The following is a 21,062-nucleotide window of genomic DNA, read 5'->3' as shown; positions in this document are numbered from 1 at the left end:
ACAGCTTTCACTTCTGCACACTTCTAGCTTGCTTACCCATGATTTTAAAGATGTTAAGCAATAGCTTTGCCTTTTAAGTATAAGCTCTAACTGTAGTTTAATTAAAGCGGAAGAAAAAATTAGTTGTTATTGAGGGTTTTTTTATTTTAAATTATCTTTTCTAATACAGCTGGACAAAGATGACTGGTCATATGATCTGTTGTTATCCATCAGTGCAATTCTGCCAGTTTCAGCCCATCCAACCTGATCAAATCTCAGCTGAGACACTCTCCAAACAGTGGTTGGACAGTGGATCTTGCACGGTATCCCAGGCATAGAAAGAAAAATCTCTGAAGAAAGAAGATCTCAGAGTTTTAAAGTCCTCTGTGTCTGGGTGCCTGATCTGTTAGGAAAAGCTTCATTTCTACCTCGCTCACAATATGCTCTGTTGCCATTGGCAACTTGAGTAATAAAAGCTGTGGCCACTGGTAATTCTTTTAAAAAGCTATCTAGTGATAAGGAATATGATACTGAGCATCTTCTCTCCTTGGGTTTCTCTTGGCTTTTCTTTCCACATAGAATCTCTTACTAGGTATCATAATTTGTTTTCCCTCTAATATTGTGTAAAATCAGTCCCCTTCTATTCCACAGTACAAACATGTAGGCATATATGTATGTATATACTGGATCTTTCATGTACATTCAAGAAACCTGATTACTCTGACTCTTAACTCAGCTTCTCTGTCCCCTTTCCATGCATCAGTGCATGCTGGGAGCTGACAAGCTAGAAAGCAGCTTTGCAGGAATAGACCTGGGGGTCTTGGTGGACACTGCACTGAACTTAAGTGACAGAGTGCTAATGGTATCCTGGACTGCATCAGGAGGAGTGTTGCCGTCAGGTCAAGGAACATGATCCTTCCCCCCTACTCAGCATCGATGAGGCCACACCTCTGTGTCCAATTCTGGGTTCCCCAGGGTGAGTCACTCAGCAGGAAGGATCTCTAATCAATTCAACTGTTGGAATACCAGACAGATTCATCAGGTCCTTTCTCCATTTTCTTCATTGTCTGTATAGGTTTAACTCCATAAACTTCACATTGTAAACATGCTTTCTAGAGCCTTAGTCACTTTTTATCACTTCTTTTCTAGTTCTAGTATTTTAACATCTTTTTGAGATATGACTTATGGTTCTGGATACAGTAGTGCATTTAACAGTGCAAGGTAAAGAAGTAAGATCTCTCCTTTGCTTCTGTGTCATAGTCTCATTTTCACACCTGTGCAAGTTAAATCAAAAGCATGTTTCAGAAGAGGGCAGGCAATATACACAGTGTATATATACTGTGCATGTAGGTATGTAACTGCAGTCTGAGCTATCCTCAACTCATCTTTCTGTTTTTTCCTAGGTCTATGTCCTTCTGAAATAATAAGCATTGCTTATTAGAAATGGGTGGCTAGGGATAATTTTTATGATTCTCATTAGTTTCTTTGGTTTAGAGTTGTATTAACAAAAGTAATGGACAAAAAATATGCATGTGTCAGTATCAAGAAACCAGGAAGTGCAGGAAAATTTGATCTTGCATATCTGCTATAAATATCAGAAGTATGTAAGGAGGTATGGCACGTCAACAGCTGTAAGTGTACTCTGGATTTCTGGACTTCTGTGCAGAACCTCTCCTTGCTAGTGGCATGTCTGCTGTCTGGAGACTAGCCTTTCCCAGCTTTCCTGGAGTCTGTGAAGCAGCTCTGCTCTTGATGCATGTGCACTTCCTGTTGCAAGCCAGTCCAGCGTATCACTCTTCTCCTTACACTTTCTCAGACCTCATTCATTTCCAAGTCTTTCTCAACTTTCACCAACTTTCTTGTCTAATTGTAGATATTCTCCTGAAAACCTTCTGGTAGTCAATCGTGAGATCAGAAAACATGTCTTGCTTAAATCTTTCCCTGTCTCAGCATTATGGCCCTCCTAGTGCAGAAAATGGAAAACCAAAGAGAGATCAGTTATGAATTATGACAGTCCAGCGTTCCAGTGTAGAGAAGTACTTAATATATTTTTTTCTTGTTGCCTTCTGAGTTTGGAAAGGAGAAAGAAAAAGAATTTGAAACCAAAACACAGAGGTAATACACACAAGAACTAGATTTTTTTAATAGAGTTACCATATTTCTGTGGTTAAATGTAACCTCCAGTAGCAAATACTTCACATGAAAGGGTAAAAAATCCATTAAGGGACATTTGCCATGAAATACTTTGTTAATGACAATCTTCTCAGAAGTGACTGTGGAATATTCTGGAAATGCAACACTCCACTGTTCCGTCACCTGTTAACCATAGCAGTAGCACTGGTGACATTAAGGAATTTACAGTAAAACTAATTGATTTTCCTCTTCACTAATGACTTGGATGCTGGGAGCAAGTGTACACTCAGCAACTTTGAAGATGATGAAAACTTGGAGGAGTGGCACACCAGACAGTCATATGGCCATCCAGAGGGATCTCAAGAGGCTGGAGAAATGGGCAGGGAGGGACCTCAAAAAAAAAAAAGGAAATTCAAAGTCCTGCACCTTAGGAATAAGAATGCCATTCACAGGTACAGGCTGAGGCAAACCATCTGGAAAACAGCTCTGCAGAAAAGGACAGGAGTGTCCTAGTGGACAAGTTGAAGATGAGGCAGCAGTGCGCCCTCGTGGCAAAGGCAGCCAACAGTATCTGGGCTGCGTCAGCGAGAGTATTGCCAGCAGGCTGAGGGAGGTGATCACTGGTGAGGCACCACCTGGAGTCCTGTGCCTAGTTTTGGGCTTCCTGGTAGGCAAGAGACATGGACAGTGGAGAGAGTTCAGTGAAGGACCACAAAGATGATTAAAGGAGTGGAGCATCTCTCATCTGAGCAAAGGCTGAGTACCCCGGGACTGTTCAGCCTGGAGAAGAGAAGCCTTGGAGAGATCTCATCGGTGTGTGTAAGTGCCTGAAGGGAGGGTGCAAAAGAGACCGAGCCAGGCTCTCAGTGGTGTCCAGTAACAGGCCCAAAGGCAATAAGCACAAACTGAAACCCAGGAGTTTCCCTCTGAACACCAGGAAACCCTCTTTTACTGTGAAGGGTGACTGAGCTCTGCACCAATTTGCCCAGATATTTTGTGGAGTCTCCCTCCTTGGAGATATTCAGAAGCTGTCTGGACATGGACCTGGGCAATTTGCTCCAGGTGACCCTGCTTGAGCAGGGGGGTTGAGTTGGACAATCTCCCTGTGTCCATTCCAGTCTCAGTTATTTGGTGGTTCATTGCTGGTTAATCAGTGAACCTGAAGCAGTCTTTCACAACTCTAAGTCTGATGACAGGATTTTTTTTACTTTAGGGCATTGGATACTAGTTTAACACACCTTTGCCATTTCTTTGTTAGTATTTTCTGCAATTCATAATGTTCTACCTGAAAATAAAGGAATGGTGTTTTTAAGTGAAGTTGTTACATGCTGTGGTACATAGAGGTGTATGCTTATTCATTTGCTTGCCATGTTTATAGAGTCACTGAATGACTGAAAGTACACTGCCAAAGAAAAAAGTGAAGTGTGTGAGGAGAGAGCCCGGAAATCTGAATGTATCTGTATAGAGGACAAAAATACCAGCACATCAGCCATGCTTTTCCTGTGCCTTGCCACTGTGCTCATTACACCTGCTAGTGCAGAGGATTAATGCATTTAAACAGAAAGAGACAAACTAAGATTTTTCCCTGAAGCCCACCTGCTTTTTTCCCCTTAAATGTCTTTAACTGCAGGAGGGAATTAGAGTTGATTTTAAGAGCAAGAATAAGAGGAGGTAGAGAAATTAAGCAGGTAATAGAAGAAGGCTGGCAGCCTAAAGTAGATGGATGGCAAGGAGGAAAACAAACAACTTCACCAATTAGGAACAAATTAATGATGGAAGGGAATTGTCAAAGGATAAACCTAACTCACCATGTCACTTTTTCCACTAGCTGCAGCTACAGATAGTGACAGCAAATACTGTATCAGGGTGAAAAGCTCCCTCAGAGGTACTAAGGCATGTTGCAAAAACTGTTGAATTGCCAAGTGCTCGGAATTATTTTTTTCTGCTAAGTGAATGTGCTATAGGACTCTTGAGTCCTAAAATGGAATCCAGATCCCTTGTCCATTGTGGAGGAACTGATTATTGTTTTTCTCCTATAGAAAAACATGAAAGGTTGGTGATGTTTTTTTTCCCTCAGCGTGTAAAGCTGACCAGACAAGCAGCATATCAGAATGTGGGGACCAGCAGGAGAGTTCCAAGACTGTGAGTACAACAACATATGTGTACATGTGTGAATCTAGTCATATGGAAGACAAAAGACCCCCAGGGCTCGTTGTTTGGGTAGGAACAAAGTAAGGTTTTACTATTGTTCTGACAACCTCAGTGTTAGCGAGGATTTGAGGTGGATGACGAGTGGGAAAGGAAAATGTTGAAAAAAAATGAACTGAATTACAGCATGTGTCAAAAAAAGCAGGAGAGACAACACAAATCTAGTGAGTGTCTATCTGATTTAGTATACCTGACTGTTTAATGCATGCACTAATTAAGGAACCAAATGGCATCAAGAGTTAGAGAAGATTATGTGACCCACTGGAGATATATCTGACAACCTCCAACATAGAATCAAAAATTTTCAGACTGCAGATTTTTATCTAATCTTTGAGGTGTATAGGTCAGTAGATCAAAGAGCTATGTACACACAGATCTGTGCACATAGAGGCGGCCCCACAGATGAACATATGAAAACCTCCAGTTGTGCCATTCTTGGTCATTTCATCAATACTTATTTTATTCATTTGTTTTCAAGAAGTAATTCTGGAAATGTTTCCTCCCTGAGAACACCAAATGTAAGTATTCCCCAATATACTGCTTTAATGGCAGGAGAATAAAAACAGCAACACAGAAAAAGACATATGTTTTAATAAATCATTAAATAAGTTTGCTAGCAAGTATAAACTTTTACATAAAAATAAAACCTTTAACTTTTAATAACATTTGAATGATATGAATCTGAATGAAAATATTTGGAATGTTAGTGTAATAGCTTAATAAACTGACTCCCAAATAGTTCAGGTAACTCAAAAAACCATGCATTTCTCTGACACGCTTGAAAAAAGAGTAAAAACTGAGGTGGAATCTAGCAACTCACAATATCATTTAACAGAAAAGAATATTTGCATGCACGAGAAACTGTAGAGAATTTATGTCCCCAAATTGCAATTCTGAGCTGAAATTTGTCTTGAGAATATGATGCTTGTGTCCCTGCTCTTTCTGAAAATGCCAGACCTACAAACACAATCAAGACCTCAGAAGAATTTTGTCTCAGTTCTGCTGTGTTCTTGCTCCTGAAAGATGTCAGTGCTGTTGAAGAATATAAGGTGCAGAGGTCATTCAGGATTGGAAAGCTGGCACATTCTGAGCAAAAAAGAATCTTTTCTGAAAGGTAAAACTATCTCCTATGGCTGAACTTACTACAGCGTATAGATTGTGCTATCTTCAGTTTTGAAGCAAAATTAACAAGGGGAGAACATAGTCAACCAAACTGGAACATGACCTACTCATGTAATATTTTTTCATTATCTGCTCAGCTTAATTTTGTATGTTTAGATATATACATGTATGAATGATACCTCATGCTTTTATTTTCTATCCCTGCATCCACCTGAACAACTACTATGGCATTTGGTCAGAATACAGAAGAACAAAGCATGGAAGTACTAACTGTCTGGGTACATAAAGCTTGGATGATATTAAAAAAAATTAGGATAATCAGAAATTATGTTTAAAGCAGGTATTGCCTTCAGATTATTTCTAGTTTCAAATGCCTGATAGGAATTGCACGACTTTTCTCAGAAGGTGGGGAAATGCCCTGAAGTTCCTCTTACTGGCGTGAAGCTTTACAAGAAAGTTACTGGTACACAGAGCCTCACTGGCTCTGCCAAAAGCATTTGTGCCTCATGATTAGGCAGGGGAGTGGAACTAGATGATCTTTAAGGTCCCTTCCAACCCAAGCCATTCTTTGATTCTGTGACTAATAGCCTGCCTGTTTGCAGCAATGGTTATGATTCACAGATTGTGGCCCAACTCCTTCTCTTTGAGACATTCCATAACCCATGCAGCTCTGCTTTCTTCATTCACTGTCAGGATTTTACATTCTCAAAGAGCGCAATAAAAGATACATCAAAAATGTAGTCGTGCAGAGAGGCAGAGCATCATATTTACTACCATCCTGGAGCAAAAATAAAAACAGAGAACACTGGGCAGTAGGTTTCAGCCATTAGACAAAATGTTGCATGTTGTTCTGTAGGGCATCTGTGGAGGATTCTCGTTCTGGCAGAGACTCTAAAAACATAGGACCCCAGGTCCTGCTGTGTGCTGAGGCAGTTCTCTGTCAGTAGTCTGGCTGATGGCCTCAGTTTCAAGCTGGATAGCTTCTAGACTGCTAGACTGACACCTAAAATAGATGAATATGTGATTTACAGAAATGTGATAAATAGGAGCCGAAAAAGAGTTGATAGTAAATGTCCGGTTATCTTAGAATTTGGAAAAAAGAATGAGGTGAGGGCCCTTGGCTGCATAGGAAACAGGACTGACTGAGGAATGCATTTCCCTTTTGCTACAAAGAAGAATAGACTCTGATGTCAGCATGAGGATCCTTTCAGTGCCAAACAAACCCTGGACTGCTGAGTACTAGTCTTGGAAGAAAATAGAGAAATGCAATGCAAAGATCAAATTCTGTTCCTACTACAAGATTATTCTTGTGTGGGCAGATGAAGTGTGTGGGCAGCTTGTGGTGATCATTCAGCTCTGTGATGATGGAGATCCTTGCACTTCATGTAAGTTCATCCCTTCCCCAGTTCCACCTTTCTTATAAGTAGTGATGGACAAGAAAGATTTATACAGTTCAATGATTTTAGGAGCCAAATCTACTCAAAATCTAGTAAAAAAAAGGTTGAAACTACAGGAAAAGGTGGTAAACTGGTGCCATGGCAGCCTCACAGAACACGAAGAAGAAGGAGAAGTAGATCCCAGGACAAGACAGGAGAAAGATGTTTTGACTTGGTGCAGGATGGACTAAGTTGTTATAGGAATTAAATTGTCCTGCAGGAATTAAATTGTCCTAGGAAGTTTAGCTTAAGTCCAACATGAAACCTAACTTTCTCTCTTTACCTGTAAAGAAGGTAAAGGGATGATTACAAAGGGTAAAACCTATGACTTGAGGGATGGTAGAGCAGAATGACATGTAATAACTTACTCTGGTTGGTAGACAAGATATTTCTGTTCTTCTTCAATATCACAAAACCCAGAAGAAGTGCGACCAGTACAACCACAGCTATAAGCGGGCCAGAGAAATTTATATTTACTTGTTCCACTTCTTTCTCCTGTATCTCTGAATAAGAAAACACAGAAGATTCACACAGGAAAGATTTAATTTGGTGACATTAGCTTAAACACTCTATTCCAAAGTTAAGTGACTTAGAAGTTTAGGTAAAGGCCCTCAGCATCCTTTGCTTTTACAGTGCTTTAATAGTGTCAATAAATCACTATGCATATTGTTTTATTTCCATTTCCAAAACCCAGAGAAACTACGAGGTCTTAATCATCACTTCAGCAACAGGAAGGCAAAGCACTCTTTCTGAGGTTTGGGTAACATGTGAGGGATTGGCAACTTAATACAAGAGCCTAGGAGGCAGCTACTGTGCTAATGCTACTGTGCAAGTTCAAAGAACCTTGGATATGTTACTACGTGGTATCCGTTGCAAATTATGGTCAAAGCCTAATGAAATGCTGGAAGGGATGTGAAAGTAGCAGGGAATGCAAAGGACTTTCCCTCTATTTCTGGTTTTTGTGTTTTTGAGGTTTTGGTTGGTAGGGTTAGCAGCTGATAGAGGTTCAGTTACTGCCAAACAAAACTTATGTTTATGTGGAGTTTCTGGTTTCTTACCATCTCTGCTTATCAGGTGACTACTTTCATAAAGCCAGGGAGGAGGGAATAATTGAGAAGAGGAGGATGCAGCATTATTGCTAATATAGCTAATAGAGCCATGTCAACATTCACAAGGAATGTGTAGAGCTAAACAAACCTTAGAAGACTTCTGGATTGTATTTTAATATTATTTAAAAGTCCTAGAATTTTAAAAACATTAGAGGCAGTTTGCCATTGATAACTTAACTCTTTAGCTAAATTTATATTAAGGAAACTGCACTGTAGAAATTTTTCAGAAAAAGTGGCAAGGTTCTTTTACATCTGCAGAAGGAAAGTGCATGTCTGTACTACCCTGGCAGGCTTTCCTGCAATGCTACCATTTCCTCTTGGTTCCCCGTTCCTGTCAGTTGAAGCACAGCTCTTCATCTTCAGCATTGTCTTAAAGAGACATGTGCAAGACAAACAAACTTATGACCAAAGTGGGAATTGTCTTTATTTTGATGTGCTTGTGCCATAGTTTACAAACAAAAGTATGCCCAAAGGTGTCTTCCTGTTCCAGAAAATAAATAAAATACTGCTTTAATTTAAATAAAGGATCAGTCACGTGGAACCCTGAGATAATCCAACAGTAAAGTCATATTGAAACTCAGGTCCCCAGCTTCATCTTGCAAGAGGTGTCTCAAAAAAGACACAGTCTCAGAGAACAAAAATCCCCAAATAGTCATTTTGGAATGTGCACTTCATTCTGCCAAATGTTATGAAAACCACCAGGAATGCTTCTAATACTAGTCCAAGTTTCATGGCCTTTACACTTAAACTCAGCACAGTCTATAGGCAGTTTGTGAACCAAATATGGTCCAAGGGGCTCTTCTGTTTTGCCTTCTGCCTTTCTGTAAGGAATGATTAAGAATAGCAGCTCGAGCACTTTAAACCATAAGAAAAAAACCCCTTTTTTACTGTCAGGGTAGTCAAAATCTGGAACGCTTGCTGAGAGAGGTTGTGGAGTCTTTATCCTGGGAGGTATTTAAAATTCAACTGGATAAGGCCCTGTGCTAACTATTGACCCTACTTTGAGCAGAGTGGTTGAACTAGATCATTTCCAGATGCCTCTTCCAACCTCAACAGTTCTCTGAGTCTGTGAAGTGTCAACCTCTCTCAAAAGCTATCACCTCTGGAGGTTGCTGCCTAATCCAGACATCCAGGTTGCTTTGTTGCTACTACAGCATATTCTAGGGAAGAGATGAATAGGGATGATGTGTTCTGGATCGTGTAACAGTAGCCTTCCTTCTCTGTGCCCTCTCCTTGCTGTAATAAGATTTCCCATGTGGAAAAGAAAGGGAGTTCAGTGGCAAACAGATGGAGAACATACAACCCTTGTAACAAACTGCTACTATGAGTTAGGGTTTGTTCCCTGCCCTGACTATGCTGTTATTTGTGATCAGCTCTACTGCAATACACCCTGCTCCTACCCATGCAAAAATGGAGTGGGCAAATGGAGACTCACCAATATGTAGTGGCGCTGAGACAAGGATTCCCAGCTGCTCTCCGAGGTGAAGCAAGCAGCTAATATTAGTGAGGCTGTTTGTAGGAACTGGGATATTCAGCTTGCTAGTAACATTGTACAGCTTTGTTACAGCATCCTGTGAGACGTCCATGTGAGGCATATGCTTGTATGTTGTGTTTTCATATGAAATTAGCCAAGTCATCTCCTTGGGCTCTGGATAACCTCCAATGGATGAACAGGAAAGATTCAAGTATCCAATGGGCTTTAGTTCCCCAGTGTGCAGTTGTGCTATCTCAGGTTGACTATAGTTGGCTGAAACAGACCAAAGAGAAAGCATCATGAGCCAGGCATACCACATTTCTGACAGTTCCTGTGAATTATTTAAGGTTTTCAGGCAGAAGCAACTCTAAAGACTTTTCTTCAGGAAGACAATGGGTGTTCCAAGAAGGGGTTTTTTAGGGTTTTTTTTTGTTTGTTTGTTTGTTTGTTTTGGTTTGGTTTTGGTTTTTTTTTTTTTGTTTGTTTTTTTTTTTTTTTGTTTTGTTTTGTTTGGTTTTTTTTTTGTTTTTTTGTTTGTTTGGTTGGTTGGTTTTGGTTTTGTTTTTTTTTTGTTTGTTTTGTTTTGGGGTTTTTTTGTTGTTGTTTTTTTGGGGTTTTTTTGTTTGTTTTTTTTTGGTTGGTTTTTTGTTGTTGTGGTTTTTTTGTTTTGTTTTGTGTTTTTTTTTTGGTGTATATGTAGACTTGTTGCTTCTTGTCCTCAGGGTGTTTCAAGGATGTAAGTCTGATCAGCAAGACAATGGGCCTCTATCTCTCCCACCTCCTTTGGACACACTGACACCTCAGAATAATCAAACCTGGTCTGCTTACTGGTAAGGGTTTAAGCAAAAAATGGGGAGGGGACACAATGCTGCCTACTTTTGACCTCCTGAATGGGTAAGGGGAAAACCACAAACTTGTAACTGTGAAATGTAGACAAAGAGATCATCTGAGAGAATTCAGATGGGGTAAGTTGGAGGTGCAGGGCTGTCATGAGCAGAAATATCCTTGGTGTCTGTCAATATTGTGAGCAAACATTTTGCAGCATATAAAGTAATTCACTCATCAGAGCTAAGGCTTCCCTTAGCTTAGCTTTTTAGGTAGAAAAGACCATAGCATAAGGTTTTTTTACTTTGTGTCACTTGGTACTCATTGGAGTCAATGAAAAACACACCCGTTGCTTTAAAAACTGAAGTTTCCCAGGCAAGAAATAGTGAAATAGAATTGGGAAGAACCATTTAAACATAAAATATGAATGAAAAAATAGAAGATTTTAACCACTATTTTCTCTTAAATAATCTCCTAAATATTCTCAACCAGGATTTTTCTGGTTAAAAGGTCACTGTAAAAACAGTAGACTCTGATGGGAAAGGAGAAGGAGAGAAGGTAGCCATAATACTGACTACATGTTGGCATACAGCAACTTAAAAAAACCAAACAACAGTCCCTTCCCAAAAATCAGCAACAAACCCCAAGAAACAGACTCAAGACTTCATTGAAAATGCTTCATTATTTTAGTGCCAATAGGACTAAAGAAAATATGGAGAAATATTGAAGAAGGGGAAAAGGATTCTTAGAAAAATATGTGCCTAAGAGGGTCTTGCTCTTCTGAACAGACATTCAGTCTGTTGGATCCAGGATTTAATCCTTGCCCTACTGTATTCTTAACACGGATGAATGAAGAAACATGATGTTGCTTTTATTTGCTCTATCCTAGCACACAGGGAATAGGATTTAGTTTAGTCACCTAAATCTCCCCAAGAGACTCCGCGAATATGAAATCAAAATTGAAAAAGCCCCCCTTTTTTATACCCCAAAATTTAGTTAAGTTGTCCCTCAGGAAAGCTCAAGCTTCCTCTTTCTCCTCAAGGTCTGACTTGCTTAGCTGACTGCTGTCAGACTTCTGGTCTGGAGAATTTATTCTCTCCTTGATATTTTATAGAGATGGCAGGATTGTAATCCATGGCTGTGAGACTTGTCACATCATCCAAGTGATTTAAGGGTTTCAATCTTATTGACAGTAAGCAAGTGGAAATAGTAGAATATACTCGGCATTTCTGTTTTATAGCTTCTGGAACCTCAATTTACTGCAAAGTGATGTTGGTTGCATGCAGGGTGTGGACTATATATATGTGAGTTTTTTGTTGTTAACAGAAAAGCACATTTCAGAACATCTTTCATAGTTAAAGATAGTATCTTCCAAAAAGGCTATGGGTTTAGATTCAATACTTCAAGAGACAGCAGATCCATCAAGCCCTTACTATTTTTCTCAATGGCTTAATCATCCTACTTGGTTTTGTTCTATTTTCTCAAGCGACAATGTGCCTTACTTCTCACTTGCTTCCAGACACTGACTATCACTGAATTAATTAACCCTTTTAAAATTTTTTAATATCCAGTACTTTATGTATATTTCAGGTTCCCACATTCTGGAAACAAGATTCTTCTCATTATTCTGTGTTATAAGGTAATCAGATTGTTATTTTAACATCTCTAGTTGGACTGTATTTTTTCCAGCCTTCAGATAACTTTAGTAGAGCTTTTCTTCATACTTTACAGTTTTTCAACATCCCTTTTCAAATGAGGTCACAAACTGTAAGCCTCTTTTCTGACATCAGCTTAATTTCCAGCACTTTGAATAGTGCATATTTTGAACAGCTTCCCTAGCTTCACCTACTTCCCTTATTGATTCATCCAGAAGATGCATTGCAGACATGCTATTGCAGCAGATTTTCCAGTTAAGTAGCTTGTCATCATGGTCTCTACCTCGCACGTTTTAAGAGCCAAAGTTTTCCATTGTGAAGCCTTCCCTTTTTTTCTGGGGAAGGATCTGAGTTCATTGTTATTATATGTCATCCTGGCTGTACACAATACATACAACATACATATTATAGAGTCATAGAATCTCCTGAGTTGGAAGGGATCCACAAGGATCATCAAAGGCCAACTCCTTGCCCTGCATCCCAAGAATCACATCATGTGCCTGGGAGCATTGTCCCAACACTTTTTGAACTCTGGCAGGCTTGGTGGTGTAACCACTTCCCTGGGGATCCTGTTCCAGTGCCCAACCACCCTCTGGATGAAAAACCTTCTCCTAATATCCAATTAAACCTCCCCTGACACAGCTTCATGCTATCTGTATATGGTACTAATGTAATACATAAAAATAACCGGTGTAAACTGTATTAGAAGCTACTTCAGTATTTCTGAGTAGGCTTGGTTATCAAGTGGTCTAGATAGCTTTGTGTGACTGCCCTATCATTCTTGTACAGCACACAATCTTTCTGAAGTCCATTTTAAGTGCGACATGCCAAACTACAAAAAGCCCTCCACGTATGATATGAGATTCTAATTAAAAACCAGCATGTAAGCACAGGTACATTTCAACATTTGTATTTTCCCTTCAACATCTGTATTTTTCTTCTAATTATTTTGAAGGGGTTTTTTAAAAATATGGTTTTATACTGCTCCTTTGTTTAGGAATTTATTGAACAAAGAGCCATTTGGAAGGAACCCAACAGCACATAGTTCAGACAGTCTTCCTGAGATAAACCTTACGAGCTGTAGGAGAGTCTTAGTGCTTAAATATGAGATATCTATAACATGTTGCTCAGATGTTGGCTAAGCTGATAACTGACTTAACTGTGTGAACTAACTGAGCAATTGATGCTAAGCATCTCTTAAATTGGAGGCCTTGATACTGAGTGCACATTATGAGTTTCTGAGTTCTAAAACTTCACTGAAAATGCTTGTCAAGTAGATCCTGGGAGAATCAAAATGAACAATCTAGGTTTTCTATTTGTGGATCAAGGGAACACTTGCTGGTAACACAAAGCTAAACAGGCTCAGATATCCTGTTACTCCATTTTTGCCTGCAGTTACACATGGCCTGTTCTCTTTTACATTAGTATGCTGAAGCCTGAAAACACCAGTGGAAGTTAGAAGCTGCTATTATTAATGGCTAGCACTATCACAGTGGAAGACAGAACACAGGCATATTTGTTAAAGGTTGCTAACAGAATAGTTTAAAATAGAAAAACATTAGGATTATACATTAGGAATTATTAAAAATATTAGAAAATATTAGGAAAAGATTGGTGCCTCATTTCCATTTTCCTGTTAAAATATCTACTGCCTTTTCCTCTTATTACAAAAAATTCTCTGGTGCAAAAAATCAGGTTGAATCTCATTAATGCATACATTTTTTTCTTCAGAGATATTTTCAGTTTTCCTTTAACTGCACATATGACTTTCTACTCCTCCATGTGAGTTGTTCTTTTCTTTATTTTCCCTGTGATTTATATGATCATAAAATAGCTGGGTGTTTGCAGAGATCTTGCTATGTTTCAATTCTAATGTACCACCAACGATGATAACTACTGCTACTTTTAATAGAAGGTAGTGCATCAGATGCAAAGAAAGTTTATTTTCCAGAGTCCTTAAAGTCATAAAACTTGCAGGAGGCAAGAGGAAGAAGGCAGAATGGTTTTCACTGTAAAATATGACAGGGTGGAAATCAGGGATCATGTAATATCGAGCAAATTATTGCCTCATTTTCTACTTCTGATTACTTCTACTTGAGTACTTTTCATTCACAGATAAGGATTTCCTATTGAGAATGCTCTTATCCACCTTTAGAAATTCCGCTCCTGTGCAGGTACATTTTCAGTGGCTTGGAGGCAGGACCCATATTTCTGGACTGAATAAAGTCACAGAGAATCCCCCCAAAACCCTCCGAGCAGATGGCAATTGGAAGAGATTACTTACCAGTGATGTGCAGTGAGCACTCAGATGTGTGTATGACCTTTGGCGGTCCCTCCTTTTTGTGCTGGATGATACACTCATAGTGTCCCTCATCCTTAATTCCTGCATTTAACAATTGCAAGGTCCATTTGTCCATATCCACCTTGGTGCGATTTATATACTCAGGACTAAGGTGATCACGTTTTTCTTCCCCGTAGTATACTTCGTGCACCACTCTATGAGAGCCTTTTTGCCAAAAAACTATTAAGTCCCTCATGTCAATTTTCTGAGAGTTTGGAAAATAGCAGGATAGGTATGCAGTGTGATTGAGAAATGCCTTCACCTGATGCACACTGGCAGCAATACCTTAGACAGAGAGAGAGAAAAATTGAGATTTCCACCACCTACAAAAGAACACTAAGTTGGGCTCACAGAGGCAACACTTAACGGCAGTGGCAATAAAAACACCAGCATTTAGACACAAATTCTCCCACTAGGTATGACAAGACACGTAGTTGTTCAAATCAACACACTTAGTCTTATGGAGTTCAGGTCATAAAACTGTTTCTTATTTTTCTTCCTATATTTTACTTTCCCAGGAAGGTTTACCACACAGAGATTGTGAGCATCTATATTTTAGAAGACTAATCTGCAGGCCTAAGGTCCAAACCATTCTTGTTCATAGCATCCCGAGTGAAATGAAATTCTGCCCCAGAAGAGACAGCTGCACAACTCCTTTTTAAAAAGTTGAGTTCATTCTCCTAATAAAACAACACGGCATTGGAGTTTTGAAGAAAATGTGAAGTACACACTGTTTGGTAAATGTGATTGTCTAGGGAATGTATGACCAGAAGGTCAGAAACAGGTGAACACTTTCAGTCTCAATGAAGAATTAATCTAAAGTTTAATGACAAATTAAATGTCAGATTTTACTGCTCTGTAATTAATCTAGAGTTTAATGACAGATTAAATGTCAGATTTAACTGTTCTGTTGCTGATCTTGTTAACAAAAATGGTCAATAAACAAAATTATGCCTTCCTGCAAAAAAAGGATGAACCATATTACACAAAGGATGAGTTTTCTCCCACTTTCATTCACGCACGTATCCATTTTTATGGGTGGCAAAGGGCTCTGAGGACTGTCTTTCTTGGAATAAGAAATGCAGTCCTCTGTCCCAGAAGATACAAACATCTCTGCTGTGTTCAAAACGTGGAGAAGATTTACAGTATCTCTCCTGCTGCAAAGTTTTGACTGTTCTTCTAGAGCACCAGACAGCAAAATGATCTCTCCAGATGCCTAAAACTCCAGTTGTCCCATATCAAACTGTCAGTTTCCAGTTTAATACTGCTCTTCTCTATAATACACACAGGTGATATACACACATTTTAAAGACAGATTTAAATTGAAAATTTAAGAGCAACATAAAATAAGTGTAATATAAAGATATAAAGCTGAAGAGAGAAAGTACTTACTATATATATTTTATAGAGTACCTGCACACAATTTAAATACAACACATAGGCTATATGACCTTGATTGTGCAATGGAAATGATTAATTATTACTAAGGAATGAGCTTCTTAGTGGATGAGATAGTATCCTATAGCAGGACACACAAAATCAAAACAGTTTTAACTGTTTAAAAATGTGCCTTTTACCTGGGACAGATATCATAGCACAAAGGAAGAATATGCAGACCTCCATGACACTGTAAGAAGGAGGAAAGAAATATGTTAGAGGTTGAAAACACTCCAGTACTTCCAAAGAAATGGTAAACCAAAAAGTTTTAGCAAGAGAGAGAGTATTGAGAAAGTTACTCTCACCTTTTTCCATAGACTGGTGCAAGGACTTCTGTGTGTTTCCCAGCCTTCAGCAACAACATCAAGCATGGCACGGCAGATCTCTGGTTTACAGAGAAGCTGATGTGGTGCAAGATTACTGCAGACTGTGCATGCCATGGGAGGAACACAGAGTCCCCGGGGTGCAGTGGGCAAGACAAGTACTCAGAACGCCTGAAGCGGGGGAAAGAGGAATGGGGAGCATGCTTGACCTGGCAGTGTGGGAAGAAGATGGGGGAATTGAAAGTAGAGGGGGAGGAGAGGGTGACACAGAAGGAGGAGGTGGGGGAGACGGCGTGATGATGTCAGCTACCAGAAGTGATGAAGTGTGTGACCTTCAGTTTTGTAACAGGAACCTGTCCTTCACAACAATAAAAGTAATGGAGAGAAATCCTGTACGATTGTAAAAGTTGAGGCTAAACAGCACATAGTTTGTGGTAAAGAAAAACGGGTATCTTTTTAGAAAAAAAAGAAAAAAAATCCTGTGATTTGTCTCATAAGCAAACACTTCTCTGGGTGCTTGGGTTCATGGTAAATCCTGGTAAACAGCCAAATGTCATTCCCATGCACTGGTCAGAGAACAGCACCTGCATCTGACTGGTCTGTGCTTGCTAGTTTGCATTTTAGCAGCACCTTTGTGTTTTTTGTGTGCATTTTCCATATATCTGGGAGAAGCCTCCACACTATCCTTGCCAAGATCCTTCACTCTCCTCCTTTAAACAGCTCCAAAGAGTCTTGTTTTGGTGGAGGAGATGTGAAAACTCTCCAGCTGTCATACTACTTAAAACCAGTGAGATTGCTGTCTGCTGTCAGTTTCCTGATGGTTCCCCATTTTTCGTCATGTTTTATTTCAGGCTGGTACACTTGGGTCTTTACCCTGGGTCTCTGGTCTCTTCTTCTATTTAATACAGAATTCCACTCAGTCCACTGACATATTTTTTGTGTGTGTACTGTAACGTACAGAACTGCCAATAATTTTTCCAGGTTCATCCTGCCTTTTCTTAGGAAAGGGGAAAAAGAAGTCCAACTGTCTCAGAGGATATAGATAGTTTTTTCTGTGATACAGCTGTCACAGCAGAAGAGGAGGAAAGGGAGGGAGGGCTCATGCAGAATCCATTGTTGTAGACAGGGGTCATCCTCTTTCTGCTCTGGCTGCCCTACTACATGGTGAACTGTTATCAAGGGGTTTTCTTCCCAGGCTGGGCTCCACTGAATTAAACTACGCAACTGACTGCCTAAATAAAAAGGCATGTGCCAAGCCACTGAAAACTACAGAAACTATTTCTCAGCAAATAAATAAGAATTTTTGCTTTCAGTCAAGAAAAAAATAAAGGATAGCCCTATTTTTTTTTTTAATTCAATGCAGATGTGTAAGAGGAGAAGTTAAAACAATTTAGCAACTGGAGACATAAGTGGAGAGAATGTACTGCTATAGCTGGGCATGTTTTGCAATGACTGTCTCACAGGAGCAAAGACCAAAAACGGAACTGAAAACAGGAGTGAGAGAGAGACGAAACCCAGGCAAGAATACCAGATAACACTTGCTTGCCTTTCTTGAGGAGTTATATTTGGAGCTGTGAGGACAGCTCCAAGATCCTACAGTCTCAAAGATCCTACGTGGTTTCCTGGCTGCCATCTTCCAGGAGAAGGCATGTTGCTGGTGATGCTTGCATGAAGAAGGATCTCATGAGTCTGCAGATGGGAATTACATCCACATTCCCTGCAGAGGGGAATTGCTTGTCACTGAGAGTGTGACAAGCTGCTTCTCTCACATGAGCTACTTTATAGAGAGAAGCTGAATCATTAATTGGGACACTACAACTTCAGTGCTGCATGCAGCTTTTCTTCCCCTTTTTTACAAAATGTCTTTAAAAACCAAATGCAGATCCTTGGAGCCAGTGTTCAGGAAGGCTGAAGGAAGGGGAATTACACAGTTGGCTTCTTACATTTCTTTGGCATATTCAGTACAAATTCTGTGCTCAATTCTCTCATATCTGCAGGCCATTGAAAGTCTTTTTGTGTCCTAGAATTGATTAGCAATGGGGGCTAGGTAAGAGAGGAAAGATAGACTTAGCTTCAGGATATGGCCTGCTGCTGGCAAATGGTGCAGACCAAACTGCCCTCTTTGTGGCCATGGCCCAGTGCATGAGCACACTGCTCCACTTCAGAGCACTGTGGTCTGTGTATGGATGTGCAGTTTTCCTGGTCACAGGCTGAGTGCATCCATCTGTGGAAGCGGCACTTTTTCATGGTGCCAATGATAACTGATGAGATGAGAGTGGTTTGAAGACCTGTTGCTTTAGAATTATCTCTGACATTCAGAATAATGTGAGGTCAGTCCATGGGGAGGTACACATTTTCCCCTGCTCAATAAGGCTAGCGCTATGTGTTGTGTCTTTCTTGCCTTTTGAAGCTTTGTCACCCATTCCTGGAGATGTCTTTATGACTCACAATTACAAATCATGTGTGGACATCAGAGATGAAAAATGGAGAAGTATATTAATTCAAATTGTCAGTATGCAGCCAGTAGTCACACTCAAACCCTTTATTTACTATCTCTTCAGTCCAATCACTGAAAGGAGAAGAAACCACATGAATACATGCACTTTACAGGCCTGATTCACGACCGGATTGGTTTGGCCCAAACAAGTCTGAGAAAACTCATGAAACAGTCCCCACTTGTCTCAGTACAGGGGGATTCCTGTCCTGAATCATAGTTTCATAGAATCATAGAATGTTACGGTTTGGAAGGGACGTTAAAGATCACCTAGTCCCAAGCTCCCCTGCCATGGGCAGGGACAACTCTCACTAGACCAGGTTGCTCAAGGCTACATCCAACCTGTCCTTGAACACTGCCAGGGATGGGGAATTCCACAACCTCCCTGGACACTCTCTTTCAGTGTCTCACTACTCTCACAGTAAAGAATTTCTTCCTAATATCCAACCTAAATTTTCCCCTTTCAACTTGTACCCACTACTCCTTGTCCTGTCACCAGAGTTCCTGATGAAGATCCGCTCTCCAGCTTCCCTGTAGCCCCCTTCAGATACTGGACGATTGTTATTTGGTCTCCATGCAGCCTTCTCTTCTCTAAGCTGAACAGCCCCAACTTTCTCAGCCTGTCTTCATAAGGTAGGTGTTCTTATCAACTTCCTGGCCCTGCTTTGGACTTGCTCCAACAGCTCAATGTCCTTTTTATGTTGGGGGCACCAGAATTTTACGCAATACTCCAGGTGGGGTCTCTCAAGAGCAGAGTAGAGGGGGCCAATCACCTCCCTCAACCTGCTGGCCATGCTCCTTTTGATGCAGCCCCAAGTACATGTGCCTTTCTGTGCTGCAAGTGCAGCATAGTCGAGTTTTTCATCAAGCATCACCCCCAAATCCTTTTCTGCAGAGCTGCTCTCAATCACTTCTCCGCCCAACCTGTTGTGTCTGGGATTGCCGCAAGCCAAGTGTAGGACCTTGCACTTTGCTTTGTTCAGCTTCACGAGGTTTGCATGTCACAGTGCCTCTGGATGACAAAGATCTCTAAAATCGATGTTTGGGAAAAATGGCGACTTCACTCCCTTTACTTGTGAGGGCAATTGCCAGAAAGCTCGGTGTGACTTAGTTTGAGATTGGCTTGTGCTTTCTGTCTCCTGTTCCTCCCAATCCAGCATGTGAAAACCAGCATGTAAAACCCCAACAGGTACACTGAAGCATAAAGGTCTTGGAGTAAACAAGAGCTTTACCAATATGCTTGTCTGGGTTTTCATTTGCTCTCTTTTTTGCTGTTTTCAGTTTGGGATGTAGTCATTAACTTTTGAAAGACACTCACATCTGTGCTCTTTGACTCCTAAGTTCCTTCACTGCCCCTCAGTTCCTTCCAAAATGTTCCTTTCTTGCACGGTCTCAGATGTAATTAGCTTATTTTCTTACACTGGGTACACATACTCTATGGGAAGGCTCCTGCTCCATGTTTCTTGTTGAACTCAAAACAAAACTAAAGACCAAAGTAGTAAATCATTCTTTTGACTTCTCTAATGTGGGGATTTTTCTGAAATTTCCACCCACTTGCAACACTGAATAGTTCCACAAGCAGTGCTGTGAGCCTCCTGGTGGCAGAACATCTCTAAGACTTTCCACTCCTGACCTGAAAGCTATCCTAGCAGCTACTAAATTAAATTATCCTAAAAATGCATTTACCAGCCTTCTCCCATGTAAACACAGGTTGATTGAACAAGTGTTATCAAAGGAAGTCACAATTTAAGAAAACTCTCTTAACGTGGCAAGTTCAGAGAATTCTGTGGTGCCCTTCACCCAAATACTGTGCCATACAACCATATAATATCCATCGAGGGACACATTTTAAAAAGATACCATTACTCAGGCGACTTGTGTTTCCTATGTGCTTCTCCAGTTAGAAAGTGTCACTGTTTTAAACGATCGCGAAACTTTTCCTATTGCTCATTCTTTTAAAACAATTTTTTACACCAAGTTACATTTAAAAATTCTGGGCTTATTGTTTAATTATATTGTTATTATATGAAAAAGTACAACTCTCTGTCCCCCTAATTTTTCATTCTTTCCCATTATCCCCTCTCTAAGTAACATCCTTTTATTATATCCAAGATCTCCAGGAGAACCATGACTTTCACTATGATTCTGGGATAACTTTGCCCTAACATCTAGAAACTCCTCTTTTGATAGCAATTAAGAAACACCAATTATTTAAATAATACCTTTGGTCCAAAGATCATGGAGCATTCCACTGCTTCTGCAAGCAGAATTCTTCATCCACAAGTAGGGTGAGGTATCTCTGAGAGAGAGCACAGCGGCTGCCTAACGACACACAGTCCCACTGCACAAATCATAGGACACGAAAGTATTCTCCCTGCAAGCGAAACTGGGGGGGGAAATTCAGAGGGGAAGAACGTCATCAACCAGAATTAGACATTCATTAGGATCAGCTGTGGTGTTTGAGTTCCACCTAAAGGACACGTCAGGTTGACATATTTTTCCACACTGTAAGCTACATCTGGCCAC

General features: G+C 40.2%; 1 protein-coding gene across 3 annotated transcripts; it reads right to left on the bottom strand.

The window, feature by feature from the left end:
• Positions 1 to 318: 318 nt before the first annotated feature.
• Positions 319 to 20,937, bottom strand: CD86 (CD86 molecule). Of its 3 annotated transcripts, none has more exons than XM_017814659.1 (6): positions 16,025 to 16,217; positions 15,860 to 15,909; positions 14,226 to 14,567; positions 9,423 to 9,734; positions 7,247 to 7,381; positions 319 to 1,942 (listed from the first exon to the last, which is right to left on the bottom strand). In XM_017814659.1, the coding sequence occupies exons 1-6, from the start codon at positions 16,081 to 16,083 to the stop codon at positions 1,932 to 1,934; spliced, it is 909 nt and encodes a 302-aa protein (XP_017670148.1). In that variant the 5' UTR covers positions 16,084 to 16,217; the 3' UTR covers positions 319 to 1,931. The 3 variants fall into 3 exon arrangements, with proteins under 3 accessions (XP_017670148.1, XP_017670149.1, XP_017670147.1); XM_017814660.1 differs by lacking the exons at positions 319 to 1,942; positions 16,025 to 16,217 and adding exons at positions 5,420 to 6,445; positions 20,759 to 20,937; XM_017814658.1 differs by lacking the exon at positions 319 to 1,942 and adding an exon at positions 5,420 to 6,445.
• Positions 20,938 to 21,062: the final 125 nt, after the last annotated feature.

The sequence above is a fragment of the Lepidothrix coronata genome, unplaced genomic scaffold (assembly GCF_001604755.1).
Source record: "Lepidothrix coronata isolate B3197 unplaced genomic scaffold, Lepidothrix_coronata-1.0 Scaffold46, whole genome shotgun sequence".
In the NCBI taxonomy this organism is placed as follows: domain Eukaryota; kingdom Metazoa; phylum Chordata; class Aves; order Passeriformes; family Pipridae; genus Lepidothrix; species Lepidothrix coronata.
The sequence above is the reverse complement of the archived record's forward strand: the minus strand, read 5'-3'. Positions and strand labels throughout refer to the sequence as shown.